Source organism: Tiliqua scincoides, chromosome 9 (genome assembly GCF_035046505.1).
Source record: "Tiliqua scincoides isolate rTilSci1 chromosome 9, rTilSci1.hap2, whole genome shotgun sequence".
Taxonomy (NCBI): Eukaryota; Metazoa; Chordata; class Lepidosauria; order Squamata; family Scincidae; genus Tiliqua; species Tiliqua scincoides.
In genome coordinates, this window is record NC_089829.1 from 21,656,902 (window position 1) to 21,681,808 (window position 24,907).

General features: G+C 50.9%; 3 protein-coding genes across 4 annotated transcripts; 1 reads left to right on the forward strand and 2 right to left on the reverse strand.

The window, feature by feature from the left end:
• Positions 1-143: 143 nt before the first annotated feature.
• On the reverse strand, positions 144-11,415 carry KARS1 (lysyl-tRNA synthetase 1). Of its 2 annotated transcripts, none has more exons than XM_066637004.1 (14): positions 11,304-11,415; positions 10,897-11,044; positions 10,066-10,231; positions 9,553-9,646; positions 8,351-8,537; positions 8,119-8,244; positions 6,517-6,636; positions 5,633-5,795; positions 3,378-3,551; positions 2,653-2,738; positions 1,894-1,979; positions 1,472-1,598; positions 650-793; positions 144-305 (listed from the first exon to the last, which is right to left on the reverse strand). In XM_066637004.1, the coding sequence occupies exons 1-14, from the start codon at positions 11,381-11,383 to the stop codon at positions 219-221; spliced, it is 1,788 nt and encodes a 595-aa protein (XP_066493101.1). In that variant the 5' UTR covers positions 11,384-11,415; the 3' UTR covers positions 144-218. The 2 variants fall into 2 exon arrangements, with proteins under 2 accessions (XP_066493101.1, XP_066493100.1); XM_066637003.1 differs by lacking the exon at positions 11,304-11,415 and adding an exon at positions 11,186-11,297.
• Positions 11,416-11,439: 24 nt separating this feature from the next.
• TERF2IP (TERF2 interacting protein) lies at positions 11,440-19,589 on the forward strand. Its single transcript, XM_066637005.1, has 3 exons — positions 11,440-11,641; positions 13,107-13,238; positions 18,834-19,589. Exons 1-3 carry the CDS (start codon positions 11,444-11,446, stop codon positions 19,263-19,265), a joined length of 762 nt encoding a protein of 253 aa, XP_066493102.1. The 5' UTR covers positions 11,440-11,443; the 3' UTR covers positions 19,266-19,589.
• A 3,879-nt stretch (positions 19,590-23,468) lies between these two features.
• Positions 23,469-24,656, reverse strand: LOC136660629 (carbohydrate sulfotransferase 4-like). Its single transcript, XM_066637937.1, has one exon. It carries the CDS (start codon positions 24,654-24,656, stop codon positions 23,469-23,471), a length of 1,188 nt encoding a protein of 395 aa, XP_066494034.1.
• Between the last annotated feature and the right edge of the window lie 251 nt (positions 24,657-24,907).

The window sequence follows — 24,907 nt, forward strand, 5'->3', positions numbered from 1 at the left end:
GCACAAGCCCTGCTAAAGGCTCATCATCATGATCCCCCTGGGGAGCAAGGGACACAGAGACCCCTCCAGCTCTTTGCCTAGCTCTAGCCCCCGCCCCCAACTCCACTGCTGCTCCCAACTCCTGCCAGAAACAGACCACTTCCTAGTAAAGAACAGAGCAACGCCTTTATTCATGATTGGGCAAACTTTTGTCTTCAGGCAGCCGCCTTCCTTCTGAGTTAAACAGAGGTGCCCTCCACCACTGAACCAGGCTGTGCCTCCTTCTTCTTGTCTTCAGGTTTCATGGCTGGGAACAGCAGCACCTCCTAGGGAAGAGGGCAGTTGTCAGGACCCCACATTCTCCCTCTTCCTCCCAGGAGCCCCAGCCTCCGCGAGCAGACACTAGCAGTAATGCAGTTTGCACGCTCAGACCACAGTCACCCTCAAAGGGATGGTACAGGCTCTTAAACCTGAAGCCAACAGAAATTGACGTCAAATTCACTCCAAAGCCCATGAACTACACAGCCACTATCTGCGTAGAATCAAGCCTAGGGGGCAAGATTCATTTTCACATAACAAAGGTACACATGTCCACCTAAGCAGGCCACCCACCCACTGCCCATGCTGCAAGGGCTCAGCTAGAGGCCCTCAGCAGAAAGCCTGCGCTCACCTTAATGTTGTTCGAGTCAGTCAGGAACATGGCAACACGGTCAACACCCATGCCCCAACCAGCAGTCGGGGGGAGCCCATATTCTAGAGCTGTGCAGAAGTTCTCATCAATAAACATGGCCTCATCATCACCAGCAGCTTTTGCCTAGGCAAGGAATAAAAAGCAAGCCCAGAGTCAACAGTGATGGCAGGACCTGCCTCTGTTCCAGGAGAGACTCCAAAGAGTCCCTGTGGAAAGGGAAGGCTACTACACAAAACTTTAGAAAACAGCCTGCTTCAGGGAAAACAAGGGCATACAGAGGCCCATTCAGCACCCTGAAAGGAGTAACTAAGGGCAGAGCAGGCACTGGAGCCCTCCCCACGTCTGACATCTCAGGGGCTTCTGAATAGATGAGTCCATGTTAAGAGTTGGTTCCCAAGGTGCCCCATCACATTCTAACACTACACATGTTAACTGGGTTACTTCACCTCCCAATGGCTCCCCCCCTAAATTCAGACAAGACAGGCTGCGACTTGGAACCCAACTGAGCAGGAAGAAAATCCTCATTTCAGACACTAGACTGAGACACTGTCTTGGGGTGACCCTGCCACTCACTGGGAGACAATGCAATACAAGGGGGCAAAATCCACCCACCTCTCCAGACCCTGAATGGTCCATCCTCCAGGTCCACTAAAAAAAGCCACTCACCTCCCCACTGCCACCCCAAGTCCCCATCAAAGACAAGCCCGACTGCCAAACACGCTCAGCAAGTGGACAGTCCAGAGCTGCCTTGGCCCCTGACTAAGCCAAAGCCATCGCCTCTCCCAGCCTTGGACTTCACACCTTGGCCTGGTCTTCAAAGAGCTGTCGCTGCCGAAAAGGATCATTCAACTCTGTATAGGCATTGCAGATTTCCTTCTTCATCACAAAAAGCTCAAAGCGCTCCGTCAGCCCAGGCTGAAATCGATGCCTGCACAGAAAGGAGGCGGAGGAAGCGGGCCACAGTCAAGCACAAGGCCTGCTTCCTCTTCCACCTGCAGCCAGAGAAGGCCCACCATTCTGTGGAGGCTTCCCAGAGCCCTGAAGCTACATTACACAGGCATGGCACAGCTTAGCCCGCATCACTCACCCAACTCCATGGAAAGGGGCAAGATGCTGGAGACCGCATTCTCCAAACACTCAAGCCCTGGGGTTGGAAATCTCCCTTTAAAATGCCACTGCTACTCAAAGTTCCAGCCCAAGTATGAGCACACCTGACCACTTACCATTTGGCCAAGGGGCTCATGATCTGGGGATGATCGCAAATAAAGGTGGGGTTGATGCAGGAAACTTCCAAATACTCCCCAACCAGCTAAGGAGAAAAACCTTCAGTTAGATTGTGGCTTCAAGCAAACCATCCTTATCTCAGAAAGATGGCCAAACCCTTTCCACCAGTTTGCCACAACTGGTGTTCCCTAGAGGGAGACAACTAGTCAATGCTCCTAGGATGGCTCTCGAGAGCAGGCAACACCACAGGGTGGCCAAGGACTAGACTGCAGATCTGCACTCCCAAGTCCAGTTCCTTCCCAGTCAGCTTGCTACCTGCCTGCTCCTGCCAGTGCCCAGAAGGTGCAGATTCCATCCCTGCCTGGTTGCAGTCTCCTCCCAGTATGCTGAGGCACTTTGGCTGAAGAGGTGGAATAGCAGCCCCAACCCTCACCCTCCTCTCAGCCAGTGCACTGCTATTGCTGGTCAAGCACCACAAACCTCAAGGAACCTAATCTGGGCACGAGGGAACAAGCATCAGCCAACCAGGCAGCTACTCATGGCTCAGCCACAGCTGCCTTTAACAAAGCAATGCCCACTTCCTGCCCACAGCAGATAGCTTTGCTATGGCAGCATTTGGGGAGCCTGGTCAGGACTGAGGCAGATGCTTGAAGGGGAAATAACATCACTTGGGATGGACGGACAAATGGATGGAATCCATTTGGGTTTTAGGCAAAGAGCTGGGAGAGTCAACAGGAGGCAGGTCCATCTCTACTTGCCTTATCGAGCAGCCTCGCTGTAGTCCGAGGGGGTGGGCACTCAATGCCTCTCTCCTCACAGATTGTATCAAAGAATGTGCGAGTCTCTGTGTGCACAATTCAGAAGGATTAGGAAAATCCCTGTCTGTATCCCTGTCCCTTGCTGGAAACTGGGACAGTCACCAGCAAGAGGATAAAGCAGAGGCTGTGACTGCCAACAGACATCCAAGCCCTCTTGGAACACCACCAGGCTGGTCAGAAAGGGATAGCCCAACATTCTCTCTCTCTCTCTCTCTCTCTCACACACACACCCCTCTCAGGCAAAGCACAGACGAGCCTTGGGCCCTTCTCAAGTTCAGGTTTTGGTAGCTTTCCCTGAGTCTCCCTTGAGCAATAGAGTCACCAGCTGCTGAAAGGCAGCACTCTCTGGACCAACCCTGGTGAGCAGACTATGGCTCAGCAGCACAGCCCCCTGCTTGAAAAGCAGTAGGCCACAAGCTCAATCCCTGGCAACCCCCCTCAGGCAGGGGCAGAAGGTAAACCCCTGGCCTGAAGTTGCCAGTCAGCATCCTGAGCTCAATGGACCTCTCCTGGTCTGGCTCAGGGGACAAGGCCACTTCCTACAGTCGTTGCTCCAACTGCGCAGCCCCCTCTCAGGGTCTTCTGGCCTGGATCTGGATTCTCAAACACAAAACACAAGCATGACCGTGGCCAGCCTAGAGGGAGGAAGACAACCTTGTTCTCACCTTCAGTCTCAAACTGATCAGAAGCAGGAAACTTCACTCCCAGCACCTTCTCCAACTCCTCCACCATCCTGATAATCCGGAAGGGAGGGGTGAAGTCTATTTCATATGCTGGCCCCTCTGGACCTTCAGGGTGATAAGTCACCTTGTAGCCACCGGTGAGGTGTTTCACCAACCCTGCAAGAGAAGAGTTGCACTTGCTACTCATGAGCCCAATATGTGTTATTTTGTATGTAATTGGGGGCCAGGCAAGTGTAACCCAGGTCAGTCTTGTGGTGTTTTGCATGGGCTACTGGGAAGGTCACATCAGATCCCAGACTCTGGTTCTTCAGAGCACTCCACCCCCACCACTCTTCCTTAAACCAGTGAGTCTTCAAGACACAGAAAGATCGTCCTGGAGTTCAACCCACAATGGCCTCCATATTTTCCTGTGGGAATTTTGGTTCAAGACAGCAGGACCACAGACCCCTCATTCCTGCTGCTGCTCTTGTGTGCTGCTGCCTGTTGGCACCATCCCACTCCCTCTACCACCCAAGAATTACTGTGTCAGCCGGCAACCAGGACAGATAGCAGACTGCTCTTCTTCCCCCCCCTTCCCTGAAGCACTACTGGAAATTGCCTCTCAAGTGTCCACGTGGCCACCTTGCAAAGGGACCCCTCCCCATGAACTACATTCTTAGCTTTCTTGCCTTGCTTCCTCCCTGGAAGTAGCCAAAGATACTACCCAGTCTGCTTTTCAAACCCCTTTCTGCCTCCACACCCTTGAACCCAATTCAATTCAAGGTGCAGGTACTGACCTTTAAGACCCTTCACAATTTGGGTCCAGGCTATCTGAAGGACTGCCTTCTCCCATGCATTTCAGCCCGCCCTCTTATATCATCTGAAGGGGATCTTCTTCAAGTGCCACCTCTATCCCAAGTGAGAGGAACAGTGGCTCAGGAGCAAGCCTTCTCTGTAGTGGTGCCAGAGTTAAGAAACTCCCTTCCAGGGGAATTAACTACTCCCTCCCTCGTAGCTTTTTTGCAAAGGCTCAAAACATAACTGTTTGGCTGATGGGTAGATGTTTGACCTCTGTAACAAAAAGTTTGCTTGACTGCTTTCCAGGACTAATTCCCCGCCCCCAATGGCTCAACAATGTTGGGTTTTCTGTTGCTTTAATGTTTTATTATTTAAGATTAATGTTTAATGCTCAGTATTGTTTTTACTTATTGTTGTGATACACTGTACTTCTATTATAGAGCTTTGTGAGCTGCCTTGGGCATGTGCTTTGGTATGGGAAAGGCAGGATGTAAATTTTTCAAATAAATAAAACCCAGCTGTCATCATGTCATGGCAACTCAGCCCTATGACCTCTGCAGTAAACACAAGCCTCAGCTCAGGAGATGTGGAGAGGTAACCTCACCCACTGGCCCACAACCCTCTCCAAATGCTCAGGGTGTTAGCCTGATCCCACAGAGCATTCCTCTCCTTTGGTGTTGCAAGTATGCTGGGAGTCTAGGACTCCTTGGTCTATCTTGTACCAGGAAAGCAGGAGGCCTTGAGATTATCCTAGATCTCCTTTTTAGGGCAGAATCTCTTCACCATCATAGCAGTTATCCCAACAACAGGGTTGTTCACCAAACTGCCTTTGAGCACCTACAGTGCAGGTTAAGAGGACCCACACAGTGAGAGGCAGGGATCTCCCACCACACAAGAGACAGTGGGCTTTGAAAATGCTAAGGGACTTGCTCCTTGCCTGGGGCCACAGTTCAGCATACAGAGGACAAGTTGAGCCAATGTTGTGTCATGGATGCAACCTTCAGAGCATTCCAGTTTCTTGTTTTTCCTTCCAGACCGTCTCGTCTCTGCTACTGCGTAACTTCTGCTCTTTGAGCGCCCAAGTAATCTTCTCAATTTCCTCAAGCCATGAATATCTCTTGTTCCACCTCCTTTCCTCCCTCATCCTTGTAAGGATACTCTCTTTTCCCCTGCCTAGAAACTGCTGACACTTAGGACCAAGTTGTGCAAGCGATTGTGTATTTATTCATTCAGTTCCCATTTGTTGTCTCTGTGGTTGAACTCATGTCTTGCCTCATCTCACTGAGTTGCATCATGAGCCATTGCATGTGGTCCCTGTATGTGTGGAAGACTTCACCTATGGGCACATGGTACCAGGTGTGATCCGGCACACATGTAACAATGAGAGAGGGGGCAGTGTGCCATGTTTTCTGCTCCCATACTCAAAGCAGAGCTCCATTTGATACTCCCTGGTGACCCACCTGAAAGCATCTGTTCTGTGATCTCCATTAGGTCATGGTAGTCTGCATACGCCATGTAAAATTCACAGGTTGTGAACTCTGGGTTGTGTGTTAAATCAATGCCTTCATTCCGGAACTGACGTCCAATTTCATAAACTCTGTCCATTCCACCAACTACCAACATCTAAAAGAGAGAAAGCCAGTTGGTCCTACTCACTGTATGGCAACAAATTGCTCTTGGAAGCCAAATATTACTTGTGAGTGCTCCCCCATCATGCATCTGTATAGGAATGAGAAACAGATAGGGCCTGTCACCCAGACCACAAGCTACTCATTCACATTGTCCTATGGGAGTCAACTTAGGTGTCTTGTTCTCCACATCCTACCCTGGGTTCTCATTCTTGGAGAGATGGAAGGTTGGTCTTGGAAGACTGGGATCTGGTTGAATTTAAGACTAGTCAATGAAGCTCCCGTTCTACTGGCAGAGATGCACAGTCTTGGCTGCTACAGGAAGGGTGTACCTCCCCCAAAGCCAAGACTGAAGCAGCAATAGAAGCCCCCACCATTCCATCCTACATCAGGCATGGCTTGTTCTATCCTAGCATGCTGGGCTCTTTTAAGAGGACAAGCTCCCTGCTTTAGCTGACAGATGCAAACCGTTCCATTTTCAGGGTTTCCCAGCATTTTGACTGACACACACGAACTCATTACCACTGGGAAGGTATTTTCCACAAGCCAGTTTAGTGAGCAACACCCATTCTGGCACTGCTATGCTGTGCGAGTTCTCTGTTCTTTTGACAGCACTAAGCACCTACACCACAAAGAGGGCTGCAGCAATGTGTCGGTGAGGACCAGTCAGTCACAGATGCCCTAACCCCCTCTGGCTTCCAAACCCAAGACCTCACCTTCAGATAGAGTTCTGGCGCGATCCTCATGTACAAGTTCATGTCCAGCTCATTGTGGTAAGTAATGAAAGGCTTTGCAACAGCCCCACCAGGGATAATGTTCATCATGGGAGTCTCGACCTAACCAAGGAATAAAACAATTCACTGCCTCACCTGTATCACACAGGAGCACCACCATTTGTGTGCCTAATGGCAACAGGCTAGTGCCCAAAGGGATCTGAGAGAGATGTGTTGGAAAGGTTGTTTGTGGGAGGGAGGAGGAAGGAGTTCTTGATGCAGGCTGCCCCCTCCCCCCCCACGATTCGTAGAAAGAGGCATACAGGCTCAGAGAGTCCACAGTCACACACAAGGGCCAGAACACTTGAGAGGGAGAGACCAAGTATAGGGACGTTCTTAACAAATGGATTCCAAGCAACCCATATTTACAGCCTGGCAAAGAGCCTCTGCTCTATACAAGATGCACATATCCAGGGTTGCTCAGAAGGGTGGCGGTTATTTCTTGAAGCATGTTCAGGAAGCTACCCTGTCCAAAGACTCATATAGCACAGAACTCAAATCACTATTACAAAACATGCTTTCATGGCTGGATGAGTTTAAAACATAATTTAAAATGTTCTTCAAGTCTTTAAACCGCAGATTAAAACACATTATAGGATCTAGTCCCAACGTTTTACTTTCAACTGTGGAAAGTATCTTCAGGGGGTTAATAAAGATTTGTAACCCCCCTGAAGATGCTTTCCACAACTGAAAATGAAACTTTGAGACTAGATCCTACACTGTGTTTTAATCTGCGGTTTACAAACTCAAAGCAACATTTTAAATTCTGTTTTAAAACTACAATTAGCTGTGAAAAATGAATGTCTGAGTTGCTTCGTCTCTCCAATTCATAGCTGGCCTTTCTTCAGGGACAGACTGTTGCTCCATAGTAGGGCCACCCCCACTTTGCATGCAGAAGGCCTCAGAAGGTTCTGTCCCTGACAGCAGCATCTCCAGGTAGGGCTAGGAAAGACCCCTCTCTGTCCGAGTCCCTGGAGAGCTGCTGCCAGTCAATGCAAGCAGCAGTGAGCCAGATAGACCAAGGGACTACTATAAGGGCAGCTTCATACAATCCTCCCACAGCCACTTTAGCCAAACTATTCACCCAGCCCCAGCTTCCTTTTCCACCGTTGTTTCCTGTTCTGCCTGCTTTAAACACATGATCAATATGGTCAAACTTGCCATTAAACTTGAAGGAGATACTGCAGCCCAGCATCATCAAATGTAAAAGCAAAGGGTCATTTATTTAAAGGGCTTACACCCTACCTCTCTCTCTCCAAATAAACACAGCTCTCAAGGTGGTCCCCGTTATCCTGTGTGCTTTTTCAACTTAAGTAATTCAGGACTTCATGGAAAACAAAGTCCCTGCAAAGAGGCAGCTGGTGAAGCCCTACAGAACCAGTACATGGCCACTGTGCAAGCGAAGGGCAAGATCTCCTCTCAAACCCCACTGACATGCTGCTGAGAGGAATGTTCCTCTAAAATGCCTTCAAGCTATCATAGGATAGTGTGTGTGTGTGTGGGGGGGGGGTGTTTGAAGGGAAAAAAAAAAGGAGCAGCACTTACCTCCAGAAAGCCCAACTCATCTAGGAAGTTTCGAATGTATGTTATAATCTTTGCACGGGTGATAAATTTTTGCCTCACAAAGTCGTTCAGAATTAAGTCGAGGTATCTTTGCCGAAATCTGGTTTCCTGAAAGCAACAGCTAGATTTAGAGCATACTACCAATCACAGGAAAACAGAGGATCCTTTCCAAGGCTCCTGACTGAGCCTGAGACCCAGCTGCTGCGCATGATACCTTGTCTTTGAGCCCAAAGTGCAGGTGAGGCAGCATGTGAAGGCATGGGGACAGCAAGGTCATTTCATAAGGAATGATACTCAGTTCCCCTTTCTTGGTCTTGCCAGGATTCCCCTGGACTCCAATATTGTCTCCACGGCGAAGCTTGTTATTAATGCGCTGATATTCCGCTTCTGATTTATAGTTTCTACAAATAAGGAGTGTCTGTTATTGAAAAAAATCATTAGTGAGCATTCCCTCAGTCCCAGGATACTGACCCTACAAGAACAAGAGCTGCTCACACAGTACAAAAGAAAACTTCTGGTTGCACAAACTCTGCTCACATCCAGGGTGGCCAGGAGGACACTCGCAGTTGTCTGAGAGGCTGTCTGGGGCACAGAGGTGGGGTCCATTTCTGAGAAGTGTAGGCACCTGCATTTGTGCGGTTTTAGAGAACGTGTGCCAGGCTGGAATACAGGCCCTCAACACCACCACTGAAACAGACCCCATGACCCCAAAGAACCACAACAAGAGCAAACCCAATGACAGACTGGGAAACAGAGGAGCCACACCTGACCTGCGAACCCACTGGCCACACAGGTCAATGCTGTACCACATCAGCCACTCTCCTGAGGAGCAGTGGCAGCAGTTACATTGCCCAGTATGGTGTTGCTGGGTGTATACGAGTCTGCTGGTCTGGCCATGAAACACACCAGAACTACCACCAACACTAGAACAGGTGTAGGAATTTACTGTATATTCTTCTATAATAAAATATAACATTTTATAAGAAAACGTTGACACTCATCACCACCAGAGAATTGGAACAATTTACCTGTTCTGGGAAACTAACACCATCAGTGTATACAAAGAGTTGCTGCCTTAAGAGGCTTACAATCTCCAAATGAATAGAAGGAAGCCAAGAGAGGGAGTGAAGGGGATGGAGGTAAGGACAAACAGGAAAAGCATATGCTATCGTCTCAGTTATTCATGTTCAAGTTCAGTTTTAGTAGAACACAGTATAATGTGGTTTAAGAACCACTCATAAAGCCACCACCCTTTCAGGATGATAGCTTGTGGAACAATTCTAAGGTCCCCAATCATAAAACGTCTCTATTTTAATTTTCTTTCTACCACATCCATTCACACCCAGAAAAAGTAGCTATTAAAACCACAGTAAGAACAATAGTTACGGTTTTATGAACATTGCTAGCAAGGATTACCTGGAGTTTGCCATAACCTGCAACTTAACTCCTTCCCCACGAAGATCATAGAAGATCAGCTTCCCTCCGGAGGCACGTTTTGCATGGATCCGACCTTCACGAAAGAAATCCAACACAAAAGCAACAACAGGAGAAAAATCTTTCACACGTTCACCAAAAAGATACAATGTCAAGGCCAACAGACAAGAGCTAAACACTAGCAACATCTCCAGAGAAAGCAAGGGTACTCCGATGCATTCAGAGGATCGCAGATGTCAACAGATCCAGTTCTACCCTTCACTTACTGCTCAGATGAACAGCAGCCTTGCAGGCACTATGACAGAAGGGCCCCAGTTCGTGCTAGAACTCTGCTGTAGTGCCACTGCTCTCCACAAACATGCACATCAATGACGGAGCTTTCCTTGCTAATCTTGACAGCTGCTGCCTCAGGCCCACACATAAAGCCTCCAACACAGACTGCACCACAAAAATGAAGTCTATCTTTCTTTCCAAAAATTCCAAATCACTCTTTACCTGCCACTCTCACTGTAACATCAGTCAGGTGATCCCCTGCCTGCAGCTGATTGTACTTCTCTATGAAGTCAGTAAGGGACAGATCCACATGGAATTTATGCGGGTAAGGATCCTCTGGGGTGCCCTTCAGTTGCTGAATGGCTTGACTGCGGATCTTGTAATATTGCTACCAGACACAAAAATAAGAAAAATTTCCAGCATGGTGTGTCAGTTGCATCCTGGAAACACATTCAACCGGAGATGATGACACAAACACACACACATACACTTTGAAAACATCTGCTCTCCTGGAAGAGACCTCTCAACAGCAACTCCAAATGGCTCCAAAACAGCAAATGGCTGCAGAGCAGGGGCATGTGGTGGGTGGGGAGGCAGGTGAGGCAGAGCATCTCCACAACCCAGCTGCAGAGCACCTCACAAGGCAGTGGCGCTTTTCAACGGATTCCGGTTGGGGTCTGCCACTGGTCTCTCTTCCAGGGACATGTGACAAGTGGGAAGGCAGGTGAGGCAGTGCCTCACCACTGGAATCCTTCAGAAGGCACCGCCACCATGCAAGATACTTGAGCACTCACAACCCACGCGCAGAGCGCCTCACACGACGGCAGCACTTTCTAAAAGACTCTGGTGGGGGTCTGCCATTGGCCTCTCTTCCAGGGACCTGATGTGGGTGGGGAGGCAGGTGAGGCAGGGCCTCCCCACCAGAGTCCTTGAGAAAGCACCACTGCTGGGTGAAGAGGGTTGCTTGAGCAGTGGACGGAGAGCGCGCAGCCCCGGGGGAGCAGCCTCTGGCTCAAGCCCACCCCCGCTGGGAGCAGGCAGGCAGCAGCTCACGTTGGGGTCCAGGGTCTCCTCGTCAGCTGCGCACTCGGAATCCAGGGCGGGGGCGGCCCGCGCCGGGGCGGCGTTCAGGCTCTGCTCCTTCTGCTTCGCCTCCTTCTCGGCCACCTTCTTCTCGGCCTTCAGGCGCCGCTTCAGCTCGCTGCGGGGGAGACAGAGAGGCGGGTGGCTGAGGCGGGCGGCCGGGCTGGGCGGCACCCGCCCGGGCTCGCTCCCTGCCGCCCTCGGCGGCCCGGTCTCCTCCCGCCCGGCCGCCCAGGCAGCCTCCTCCGGCCTCACCGACCTGGGCCTGCTCCCGCCCGGGGGCCGGCTGCTGCTGCAGCTGCGGAGCGGGCCGGCCCATCCCGAGAGGCGGCCCAGCAGGCGGGCCGCGGCGCGCATGGCCACCGGCGCCCACTCACTTCTTGCTGAGCCGGGGCTCTGACGCCCCCTCCCCGCTGAGGGGCCCCGTCGTGCTCGTAGTGGTGGCGGCCGCCGCCATCTCGCCTTCGCTCTGAGGAAGAGGAAGCGCTTCCGGGCGAGCCACGGACCTTCTAGCTGAATGGCCCACCCCGAGGAGGCGCGGCTACTGCGCGTGCGCGAGGCGTCTTCTAAGGTGCTGTCCGGGAGGGGAGGCGCTGTGTGGCGTTTCGTGCCCCTGAGCGTGTGCAGAGTGCCTCAGAGGGCGGTGTCGCGGCAACGAAGGGGTCCTTCCCGCGCCCGTATAGGTGGACCTCCCGCCCGGTGCTCTGGGGGTCGGGTAAGGCTCAGCGGCCCGCCCGGGAAAGAGGAGGGTGTCGACCCCGGCTCGCCTTCCCCTGCAGCCCCTGCTGGTCTCTCCCTCCAGGCCATGCCTCCTGGCTCCGCGGCTGAAGCTGTGCGGGGGGGGCTTCCCCTGGCCGCTGAGCAGCCCCCCTGCTGCCTCTGCCTCGCGCGGAGCGGGCTTTGGCTGTGTTCCTCGAGGTGCTGGGGGTGGGTAGGGAGGCTCTTTTTCCTCTCACACAGCACCAGACCTCAGGTGGAGTCTGTGGAACTCCTTGCCACAGGATATGGTGATAGTTAGAGTGGATAGAGGGATGTTCTTTTCCCTCTCACACAAGATCAGATCCAGGGGACATCCACTAAAACTGAGCATCTGTGCAACTCCTTGCCACAGGATATGGTGGCAGATAGAGTGAAAGGGGGGTGTTCTTTTCCCTCTCACACAGCACCACAACCAGGGGTCAGCCACTCAGATGTCTCTGTGGAACTCCTTGCCACAGGATGTGGTGACAGATAGAGGGTGTTCTTTTCCATATCACACAATGCCAGGATTAGGGGACAGCCATTCAAATGGAGTGTGGAGAGAGACCTGACCCAGCATGTGATTGGATAGTGGAACTCCTTGCCACAGGATGTGGTGATGGTGTCTGACCTGGATGCCTTTAAAAAGAGGCTGGACAGATTTCTGGAGGAAAAGTCCATCACAGGTTATGAGCCATGATGGATATGTGCAACCTTCTGGTTTTAGAAGTGGGCAACCTCCAAAGGCCAGGTGCAAGGGAGGGCATCAGGATGCAGGTCTCTTGTGTATTCTATGAAGCATCTAGAGGGCTACTGTGAGATACAGGAAGCTGGAACAGATGGGCCTCCTTGGGCCTGATTCAGCAGGGCTCTTATGATCTTTACACAGGTTGCAAGTCATGATGACTATGTGCAACTTCAGGCACAATCCTAATCAGGTCTACTCAGAAGTAAGTCCTATTTTGTTCAGTGGGGCTAACTCTCAGTAAAGTGTGGTTAGGATTGTAGCCTTCCTGGTTTTAGAAGTAGGCCATCTCAGAAGGCCAGGTGCAAGGGAGTGGTGACAGGATGCAGATCTCTTGTCTTGTGTGCTCCTTGGGGGCCACTGTGAGATTCAGAAATCTGAACTAGAGGAACCTCCAGTGGGACTCTTATGTTGTTAAATGGTGGTCACTTTAGCCACACTGGTGGCATGTCATGGGTTTAGTGGCGAGGAACACCCAGATCATGCTCTCCTTTGGGGACCTGAGGCCATCAGCCAAGGAAAGCTTAGGCTGAGGTTCCCAATTCTACAGCCAATGGTTGTTTTTTTCCAACCATCTCTCAAGGGCTGTTTGACACTCCTGCTGTTTAATGTGTAGTGTCTGTGTGAGGGTGGGAAGCATAGCCTGGAATCTGTCACAGTGGCGCACACACACAACAGGGTATGTTTGTCTTAACAGTATTGCAAAGTAAGAAAGCATCCCTGCAAAGTGATGGATGCATCCCTGCAAGAGGACCAAGAGCACACAGAAGGAGGACCAAAGGCCCGTAGCATTTTCCAGATGGCAAATAAGGAATTTGAAGACAATGAGGTACAGGTGCTTCTGTGTAAGATGGCTGTTTGTGTATTGCTACTTTTCATTCACTCAGCACACAATTTTCCACTAACCAACTTTCCAGCACTGAGGTAAGGACAATGCAGCTCCAAGATAAGAGAACAAACTTTTCCTTACCTTGAGGAGGTTTCCATGATGACCACCCAACTTCAGGATGCAGCACATGCTGTGTCAGTGCTAGAAATTTGGTTAGGGTTTGGGCCTCACTTTTTTTATGGAGAATCCAAACAACGTAATTGCTAATCTATTGCATTCCCGTATTTCCTTTGCAGGCTTCCTATCTTTTTTAAATACAAGATTGTGACCTTTTTTTCTTTAACTTAAAAACATTTGCGAGTGCATCCTCTCAAGCATGAACTGGCAAAGTACCCCTGTGCCTTTAATTAGAAGCTTCCTTTATGTCACTTGAAGCAACAACAAGAACAACAAGGTCTTTTCTTGAAGCAACAACAAGAGGAAGCTAGTCATTAAAGAGCAACAGGGACTGACTGATTAAGGAGCAGCACATTGCTACTGCTGTTCTGAACAAGGAACAGAGACACAAATAGCAAGGAGGCAACGTCTAATTCAAATCATAAGATAGACCTTTGGTGAAGGGGAATTGTGTCTAGCAGTGCAATCCTATGGATGTCTGCTCAGAAGCAAGTCCCTTTGTGTTCATTGGGGCTCACACCTAGGAAAGTGTGAACGTGATTGCAGTCTAGGTGAACAGTGAGAAGGATTATGGTGCAGCCAGATAGCATACCACTGTACTAGGTGTCATTTGAATCCACCATGTTAGTCCTGCCTCTGTTCTGGCTCATGGATTCTGTTCTGGCTCATGACGACTGAATACATACCCTGGGGGCTAAGAATAGGCCCTCAGTTTGGCTGTACTTGTCGTAAGAGGCGACTAAACAGCCACCGGGTAGATGGGACTCGTCAGCCTAGGAAGGCAGCTCATCTAAGAGAAGGAAACTCTGACCTCAAACCTCCACTGCCTTGTGGCTACATCCAGTTCTGGAAAAGGCTTCAGGAGTCAACCTCGAGGCAAAATCAGGAGCCGGAGTCCCTTAGGCAGTTCATGGCTGAACACAGTCACGTTCTGGCAACTCCTGCGATGCCGCTGGAACCAACCGTATTGGCTTCTGCCTTTCCATTGGACCATTCCAGCGACGTGGAGAGGGGGGATTTGCTGCATGGGTAACAGCCTATCCTCCATACCTTCTTTACCCAGGCTTCGCGCACTGGAGAGGACACTCCAACTTCGCCATACGGCGTCGGCACAACACGGGAAGCAGCAGTTTACCGGTTATAAGTCTTTGCTCGATTGCCGTAGAGCATGACGCCAGGGGCTGCTTCCGACGGTGGGAGAGATCATTGCATCTCATTGGGCAGCTACCGCCCGCCTTAAGCTGGGCAGTCCCCAGCCAGTAAGGTGTTGCCTCACCACGGTCCGTTAACCTCATGGGGTGCGTGGGGTTTAGGGTGAAAACCGACAAGCGGATCGACAACTCTGCACCATGCAACAGAAAACAGAAAACTACTGCCCTAAAGCTGGGCACCTGGAACGTTAGGACAATGACACCTGGCTTCTCTGATGACCTGCAAGAAATAGACGACGCACGCTAAACAGCTGTCATCGACATGGAGCTGAGCAGACTGCAGATGGACATCGTCGCCCTTCAAGAGACTAGGCTGCCAGATTCCGGATCTGTCAAGGAGAGAAATTTCTCATTTTTCTGGCAGGGAAAACCACCAAACGAAACCAGGGAACATGGCGTTGGCTTTGCGGTCAGAAATACCCTGCTGAAATCCATCATCCCACCTACTGTGGGAAGTGAAAGAATTTTGTCCCTGCAGCTCCAGTCATCAGCAGGACCTATCACTCTCATCAGTGCTTATGCACCGACTCTGTCGTCTCCAGCAGAAGCCAAAGACAAATTCTATGATGACCTGGCCACCACTGTCAAGAAAATCCCTGTAAAAGAGCCATTGTTCATCCTCGGCGATTTCAATGCTAGAGTTGGTGCTGATAACAGTTCATGGCCCACTTGCTTAGGTCAGTTTGGCACTGGGAGGATGAACGAAAATGGCCAACGCCTGCTAGAGTTTTGCTGTCATCACGGTCTCTGTGTCAGCAACACGTTCTTCAACACAAAGCCCCAACATAGAGTCTCTTGGAGACATCCAAGATCAAAGCACTGGCACCAGCTCGACCTGATCCTCACCAGACGCTCCAGCCTTCCCAGCATCAAGATCACATGCAGTTATCATGGTGCTGCCTGCGACACTGACCACTCCCTGGTGTGCAGCAGAGTGAAACTGCAAACAAAGCGACTGTATCACACGAAAAAGGAAGGAAGACCTCGCATTGATACCAGCAAGACCCGGGATCAGAGAAAAGTGGAGGAATTTGCACAAGCGCTTGAGGAATCTCTTCCAGGCCCGGCCGACGCAAACACATCCAACAGATGGGAACATTTCAAGAATACCGTTTACAACACCGCCTTGTCCATATTCGGCAAGAAGACCAACAAGGCGGCAGACTGGTTTGAAGCCCACTCTGAGGAGTTGACACCAGTCATTGAGGAAAAGAGGAGAGCTCAAGCAGCATACAAGGCCTGTCCCAGTGAGCGCAACTTGCAGGTCCTCCGAACTGCTCGCAGCAAAGTCCAACAGACTGCCAGGAGATGTGCTAACGACTACTGGCTCCAGCTCTGTTCCGAGATACAGATAGCAGCTGACACGGGCAACATCAAGGGGATGTATGATGGTATCAAGCAGGCCCTAGGTCCAACACAGAAGAAAATTGCCCCTCTGAAGTCTGCCACAGGCGAGGTCATCCAGGATCGGGCGCAGCAGATGGAACGCTGGGTGCAGCACTACTCTGAGCTATATTCCAGAGAAAATGTAGTCACCGAAGAAGCACTGAACAACATTGAGTGCCTGCCTGTGCTGGAAGAGCTTGACAGTGAACCAACCCTAGAAGAACTTCACGTGGCCCTGGACTCCCTTGCCTTTGGCAAGGCACCTGGAAAAGACAGCATCCCTGCTGAAGTCCTAAAATGCTGCAAAGAGATCATCGTCACTGAGCTGCATGAAATCCTCTGTCTCTGCTGGAGAGAAGGTGGAGTACCTCAAGACATGAGGGATGCAAACATCATCACACTGTACAAGAACAAAGGTGACAGGGGTGACTGCAACAACTACCGCGGCATCTCTCTCCTTAGCGTTGTAGGAAAGCTGTTTGCCCGAGTTGTACTAAAGAGGCTCCAGGTACTTGCAGAGAGCGTCTATCCAGAATCGCAGTGTGGATTCCGAGCCAACAGGTCCACCACTGATATGGTATTCTCCCTTAGACAACTGCAGGAGAAATGCAGGGAACAACGACAGCCACTCTTTATAGCCTTCATAGATCTCACAAAGGCTTTCGACCTGGTCAGCAGAGACGGCCTCTTCAAGATTCTCCCCAAGATTGGATGTCCACCCAGGCTCCTCAGCATCATCAGATCTTTCCACAAGGACATGAAGGGCACTGTTGTCTTCGATGGCTCCACATCAGACCCTTTTGACATCCGAAGCGGAGTGAAGCAGGGCTGTGTTCTTGCACCAACCTTGTTTGGGATTTTCTTCGCTGTCCTGCTGAAGCAGGCCTTTGGAACTGCAACAGAAGGCATCTATCTCCGGACCAGATCAGACGGAAAGCTCTTCAACCTCTCCAGACTGAGAGCAAAATCCAAAGTCCAGCTGAAATGTCTGCGTGACTTCCTCTTTGCCGACAATGCAGCTGTCACTACCCACTCTGCCAAAGATCTCCAGCAGCTCATGGATCGTTTTAGCAAGGCCTGCCAAGATTTTGGACTGACAATCAGCCTGAAGAAAACACAGGTCATGGTTCAGGATGTGGACTCACCTCCCTGCATTACAATCTCTGAGCATGAACTGGAGGTTGTCCATGACTTTGTGTACCTTGGCTCAACGATCTCCGACACTCATTCTCTCGATACCGAGCTAAACAAGCGCATCGGTAAAGCAGCTACCACGTTTTCCAGACTCACAAAGAGAGTCTGGTCCAACAAGAAGCTGACGGAACATACCAAGATCCAGGTCTACAGAGCTTGCGTCCTGAGTACGCTTCTGTACTGCAGCAAGTCATGGACTCTTCGCTCACAACAGGAGAGGAAACTGAGCGCTTTCCACATGCGCTGCCTCCGACGCATCCTCGGCATCACCTGGCAGGACAAAGTTCCAAACAACACAGTCCTGGAACGTGCTGGAATCCCTAGCATGTATTCACTGCTGAAACAGAGACGCCTGCGTTGGCTTGGTCATGTCGTGAGAATGGATGATGGCCGGATCCCAAAGGATCTCCTCTATGGAGAACTCGTGCAAGGAAAACGCCCTACAGGTAGACCACAGCTGCGATACAAGGACATCTGCAAGAGGGATCTGAAGGCCTTAGGGATGGACCTCAACAAGTGGGAAACCCTGGCCTCTGAGCGGCCCGCTTGGAGGCAGGCTGTGCAGCATGGCCTTTCCCGGTTTGAAGAGACACTTGGCCAACTGTCTGAGGCTAAGAGGCAAAGAAGGAAGGCCCATAGCCAGGGAGACAGACCAGGGACAGACTGCACTTGCTCCCGGTGTGGAAGGGATTGTCACTCCCGGATTGGCCTTTTCAGCCACACTAGACGCTGTGCCAGAACCACCTTTCAGAGCGCGATACCATAGTCGTTCGAGACTGAAGGTTGCCAATACATAAGTCCTGCCTCCCTGTGTTTACAGAGTGAGCAGGATGTCTTAGCATGCGAAATAGTCCTCCCGAGGAGCCAACCATGCTTGGCTGTCTTTTTCCTCCATTCAACAGCCCCATCAACTTGTGGTTTTGCTCACAAAGAAATGCTCCTTCCCACTGCTCATTTGAACTACCCTTTTTAAGATGTTCCCTAGCCTTGCAGTAGGTGGGTGGTGGTGGCTTGAGCTGGACCCAGTGCCCCACTTGTGAGCAACACCATATATATGTATAATGATACTATTTTATTTCCATTTCTTTCCAAATAATGGTCAAATTGCTTTTTTAAAAATCTACTGAGCTGACAGTTCTAGTGAGAGTTCCACTCTGACTTCAGAACTTCATACCTGTGTAACTTTGTCCCCAAATGCACCACTTTGCATTTATGCTTCTGCCCAATCCTGCATTGCCCATCCTGCATTGCCCAATCACCCACTTACACTCCTGTGAGCATCAGTCCATTAAAACTGCTGGTAACCTACAATAACATTTGGAAGGCTGGTCAGGATGCAGAAAAAGCCAGTGGCATTATTTGAATGTGTTCTGTCTTTCCTGACGGAAACCCTTTAGGAATTACTTGAGAGAGTTTCTCTCCTTTCTATCTTCCCTGCCTCCAACTCCTACTCTCTGTTTAGCATTTAGCACTGGAGTGCCACCCCTCTCCTGTTTACTGTGAATGTTGCATCTTTACTGCTTAGCAAGGGGAGGAGGCCAGACAGCTATGCTCTGGACACCATCCAGTAATAACCTCTTCAGCTATCTGATTTGCCCTGAAATGTCCTCGATCTGTTTCCTCCTAGGGGGACAACGAAAGCCCCTGCCCTGCAGAAAGTGTGCCTCCCAGATGCTCAGAGCTCCAGACTTCTGAAGAAGCAATGCCTCCAAACCCCCAAATCAGGGCAGGTGAAGGTCCTGCAGGGTCCCTGGAGGAAGAACAACCTTCGGGCCCCTCTGCTGCAGAGGTGGCTATGGCCACTGAGGACTTGAAACGCTGCATGGAAGAGATTGGGGTAGACCTAGCCACTGTGACTCAGGCATTTCTGAAAAACAGTGGGGAGGTGGTGGCTGCTGAGTGTTGTCTGCGGACTGGCCAGCGCTCCGATGGCTGCCCACTTTGGGACAGGCAGGATGACCTGGACTTACAGACAGAGGGCGATTCCATCCGGGCCAAGCTGGTTGCGAAGTATGGGACAGAGAATGTGAACAAACGATTGGCCTTTAGGAACAGCTAGCTGTGGGGGTTGGGAGTGAGATACAGGGATGCCCCAGTCAAGGCAAGAAGAACATGAAACTGCTGAATACGCAGCAGGTCCTTTGGGGGAGGCCGGGGGGGATTGTTTTGTGCTGTAGTCTGGCTAGTCTCTGGAGTTCCAGCAGCACCCAGCCAAGGTTGGGTGCCTTGCTGAAGAAGTCCTGTGCTCTCTGCACAGTCCGTCAGCTGCCACCTCTCCCTCCCACCCCCCTGCACACAAGGCCTTTTTTCTTTTCTGGCAGTTCCTCTCAATCATCCTCTGTTTGAGTGGTTGACACTGACAAGGCAATAAAATCTCATTTCTCCTTCCACTGTCTGCTTGTCTGCGCCCCTGGCAGTGGTGTTCCAACTGTGACCTTGCATTTTTGTTCACCACCTGAGCAGCAACCCTGATAATAGATGTGGAAGTTCTGCAGAGCTTTGAATGGGATGCTTCCCATTCATTTAAATTCAGGAGGAGGCCACAAATTTGGGCATACCCTCCACAATTGCTGTTAAGTTGCAAAAGTGCCTATTGCAGGAAAGTCCCACCCTCCCTGCGTCTTCTGAGCACCTTCTGGAAGCTAACTTTCTTGTGTTCAGGAGTCACCACCAGATCTGGGAATACAGAGTGTAAGGCCTCGGACTCTTCTGCAGGAGAAAAGGAGGCAGCCTTTCCCTGTCCTATAAAGATTGGCTGCTGCAGCTCTGTGGAGGAGGTCAGCTCATCTTGCCCAAAGACTTGTGACAGGAAAATCCTTTTGTGTTCATTCTCTTGCTTTTTCACAACACTGGGCAGAGCTTGAAGGTTTCTGAAGCCCTCAAATTGAGCCCTGCAAGGAGAAGCCTGGATTGTAGAACCCAGACCACCTACCCAGAACAGCATGGAAGCCTGTTTTCAACCCCTCGATTGCAATCCCACAAGAGATCTTCCTGCAGAACTGTCCCTGTGGACACCCTTGGCCAATACTTGGGTAGCTAAAATGAATGTGTCCATTTGTGGCTGCAGGTGACAGGCCCCTCGATTCCCTGCTAACCCACATGGTGTGGTAGTTCCTTTGGGAGCAGAAGTGCTTAGCTAGGCCCATTGAGCAATGGCTATTCTGCAATAGTGCATTTTGGTCTCCGTGTGGTTTATTAAGTGCACGTTATGGAAAACCCAGAATCCTGGCCAGGTGGATTACTCAGCTCCCTTGCCCCCCCCCACCACCACCCAATCTCCTTGGAGGATAAAAGGCCAACACATCTGCTTAAAACAGAATAGAAACTGTTGCCACAGATTTGATTTTTTTTTAATTGTTACAGAGAGGAGCAAACAATTTGTGAAGGTCTGAAACTTGAGGATGTCATAAGTCAGTGTTCTGCTACAGTAAGCACAGTTTGGCAACAAACAAGATATTGTCACGATATGATATTCCAGCACTGCCCATGTGGTCTTCTGTGGCTTGCTGCATCTCACCTCAGTGAACCTACAGCAGGTCCTCCAAGAGACAGTTGCTCAACATCCCTAGAACTGGCCTCCTCCCCCACCCCCATTTTCTAGGTGGGTAGAAACAGAGCTTGAGTTTCTAGGAGGTTGGGGTAGCATTACCTTCTTGGCTTTTGCTGAGGACTGAGGAATCCCTGGGAAATGCCATGTGCATAATGGATGAGTGAACTGCAGTGGACACAGGGCTATCCTCTGCCCACTCCCTCACCAAATGCCATTTCCTGGTATAAGTGCCAACAGCAAAGTTTCCCTTGGAGGGGTTTGTCAAGATACTTGGTGCAATACTAAATCTCCTGCAGGAACTATAAAATGTCAGTATAGCAGTATTTGAAGATGCATTGTGCTTATGACTGCAAAGTAGATTCGTTTTCACAAGATCTTAAACAGCTCCTTAGGACTCCATCAAAAGCTTCTCTTTTGAAAGGAAGGAGAGGTTCTGACAAGAGTTTGTGTGACAGTAATGTAGACTATCTTGTCTTCTGACTGCCAAATGTGTAGAGCCAAATTAGTGACCAGCAACCTCACATACTCCTCTTTGTTCTAGCCATTGGCTCAGGACCATAGTAGTACAGAATATTCACAAACATTCCAACAGCAAGTGTGAGCAAATAGGATGTTAACAGTGTGCCATCTGTGAGGAAGGTGAAGTGTCATAGATGAGAGAAAAACCCAGTGAAAAAGCTATTGATGGGAAGTATGGCAGAGAGCTAAGCACCTGCCTGGCAAAGGGAACCTCCTGAGAACCAGCTGAAAACTGGTTCTCAGCATGGCTGAAAACCTTCATTTCCAATCCATGGAGTATAGGAAGGCACAGTGAATGCCTCTGTGAGCCCACAGGTTCATAAAGGCACTGAAGTCCTGGTTGCCCAGCCAAGGGAATGGTCCCTTCAACCCTAGTTTCTGGTTCATCTGAGTGTGTTTCACAAGGAGGAGATGTTGGTCTAATTGCATTTTGTCCTCTGGTTATTTCTAAATGCTTTTCCTTGCCTATGCATCAGGAAAAGCAACCCTTGATTAAGGATTGAGATTGGGACTTGATTGAGATGTACAAAATTATGCAAGGGATGGAGAGAAGGATGTTCCTTCTCACACAACAGAACCAGGAAATATCCACTAAAATTGAGTGGCAAGAGAATTAGTATAGACAAAATAAAATATTTCTTTAGCCAGCATGTCATTAGTCTGTGGAACTCCTTGCCACGGGATATGATAAGTGTCTGGCCTAATGCCTTTAAAAGGGGATTGGACAGATTTCTAGAAGAAAAGTCCATCACAAATTGCACATACCTCAACCTGGGTATGTGCAACCTCCTGGTTTTAGAAGTAGGCTACCTCAGAATGCCAAGTGCAGGGGAGTGGCAACAGGATGCAGGTATCTTGTCTTGTGTGCTCCCTGAGGCATCTGGTGGGCAACTGAGATCCAGGAAGTTGGACTATATGGGCCTCTGGTCTGATCCAGTAGGGCTTATGTTCTTGTGTTCCTATCCCCTTGAAGGGTGCTCTTACCTTCATGTTGGCGGGGGGGGGGGGTGTTCACCATTTTTGGGTCCTAGAACTTTCTGAGCCCTTCCACACTGGTCGTGTGCAGTGCTCTTTGTAACTTCTTCTGAAGTAATTTAACAGATGTGCAGTTCTTAAAAGTCATAATGTCTGTGTCAGGGATCTCTTCACTGTGTCTGACATGAACGCCCTTGGACTTCTAGGTGAGGGGGGTGCACAGAAATGTGTTCCCTTTGGTAGCCTTATTCCATGTTATAGGAGTCAAAAAGTCCCCTTTTCTGGGCTTTGCAGAATTGGGGGGGGGAGTGTGTCCCCCATGCTCTGGTGACTGCAGAGACAGGTGCCTGTCAGCTCTGCCATCTCACACAACTGAGGCTGCCAGTGATAGTCACTCCAGCCATCCTGATCAGCACCACCAGGGGCCCTGCAGTGCAGGCCCACATCAAAGAGACTCCAGCTCTGCAAGCAAAGATGCTGCACAGCTTGCCAGGTGCAGTCAAGTCCAGCACAAGCAGCTACTGTGGGCTGGGGAGAGGGACAGAAGAGGGCATTCAACAGCGGGGGTGGGAGGTCCTTTCTCATGCTTGACAGGCACAAAGGAACACACGAAGTGTACATCCAAGTGAACACACAAGCTGCAGGGGTTGGTGGTGGTCCCTGCAGCAGCTGGTCCTTCTGCTGTCCATTCCTCCAGTTGCAGCTCCTTGGTAGAGTGATGCTCCCACCAGCCCTCCTCACCACTGAAGAGTCACCTTACATTGATGTCACTGTTTCCACCTCCTTCGGCAGGCAGCTGTGCTGGACTTTCTGCCATGTGCAAAGCAGCTGGTCTAAATTAGGAGGGCCCTCCGGGGCCATAGAGGGAAAAGCAGCCTCCACACTCCTCAAAGAATTAAACACAGGCCTTGGGGAGAAGTTCTTGGTTGACCCTGGATGCAAGGCAAGCTGACCAGTCAATGCAGCTGGCTAAGGGGTGCTTTTGCGGCTACGTTTGGCTCCATGTACACAGGGAGAATGCTGGTCAAAACACATGCCCTGCAGGAGAGGGCTCAGTGCCTGGAGGTCCCTGTGGGACAAAGAAGGTGTGTGGAGGCGCATGTCACTCATCCGCTGTGGCTTCCATGTGGCAATTGCAGCCTCCCTGTCCACCCTTGCTGGCACACAAGACACCCACCCACTCACCACCACCACTGGGAGCTTGCTAGTGCTGCTGCCTCAACTGCCTGAGGCTGAACTTAAGGCTGTGGTGCCCCCCTTTCTGTCCTGCTTGGGGAGGAGCTGCTCAACATCAAGAAGGTCCACAGTCATGTTTTTCTGGTCTTCCTCAGACCAAACCAGCTTGTAGCCCAGGAGCTCCATGGCTTCCTTGCAGACCTCTTGCAGCCTGGTGATTTTGGCATATGGCAGGTTCTTCCTCCATACCTGGGCCACCTGCATGGCGTTCCTGGCCCCAGTGTCAAAGGTCTGTATGCCAAGGCCCTTTCCATGGGTGATGTTGTGCACCCAGGCCTGGAGATGGGGAGTGAAATCCAGCCCTGCAAACTGGTAGAGCTGGGCAGTCTTGGCTAGGGGGTAATGGGTAAGGTCCTCGTAACGCACCAGCAAGTAGCGATCCTGGAGGGCCCTGGGAAGGGCCTGACTGCCTTCTTGGTAGATGGCAACGTGGCTCTTGCAAATCTCCCGCATCACAGCATAGGGCTCTTCGTCTCTGCTGGTGCTCCTGTGCCCCACGGCAATCCTGCTATCTCGAGCCAAATCTCCAGCTACATTCTCGCGAGAACAGAAGACAGCCCGGGGGTCACGGACCAAGTGGATGATCTTGAGGTTCAGGGAAGGGTCCCTAAGGAGTGGGTAGAGCACTCTGAGGTTGAAGAACCGGACTTCCTTCAGGACCACATGGCTGTAGGTCTTGCAGGCCTCCTCCACCTTGCCAAAGGGGTACCTGCCACAGAGGGTCTTGCAGCTGTACTTAGAGATGATGTCACTTCGGTGGAAGGAGGTGCATGCGGGGGGCGAACACAGTGCCCGGCTGGTCTCCCACTGGAAGATGGCTGACTTGTTCCTTGGCTTCACTATGTAGGCATCAAAGACAGACATGTCGCACTGGAAGACTGACCGGATGAGGTCCCGCACAGCCATGTGCAAGACCTTGGCGCTGTTTTGGTGCATGGTTCCCCACACATGCCAGGCTGGCTCCATCAGGTAGAAGACGTCCGGGTGCTGGCTGAAGAGCTGCCCGACAAAGGATGAGCCTGACCGCCAAGAAGAGAGGATGAGGACGTGCGCCTGGGCTGGCTTCGGCTCCTGCTGAATGTTTCTGCTGTGAAGCTGCAAAAAGTAGACTAGAGCTGCGGCCTGGATCACCACGATCAGCAGCACTTCCAGCGTGCTTCTCTTTGCCATGGCTGCCAGGAGCCCTGAGGAGGGGCGAGAGAAGTGCATATCAGAGCTGGACCCAGGGATCCCAGTCCCTGCCCAAGACCGCAGGCAGGGCAGGGTGTGACAGGCTCTGGGGATGTGTGAGAGGAAGTTAGCCAAAGCCACAGCCTCTGAGCTCTTGAGTGGAATTCCTGGCTCAGCCTAGTCTTAGGATGCAGCCCAGGATGTTGCAGGCAGAAGGGCTTTTTGAGGTGATCTTATTGTCAGCAAAACTT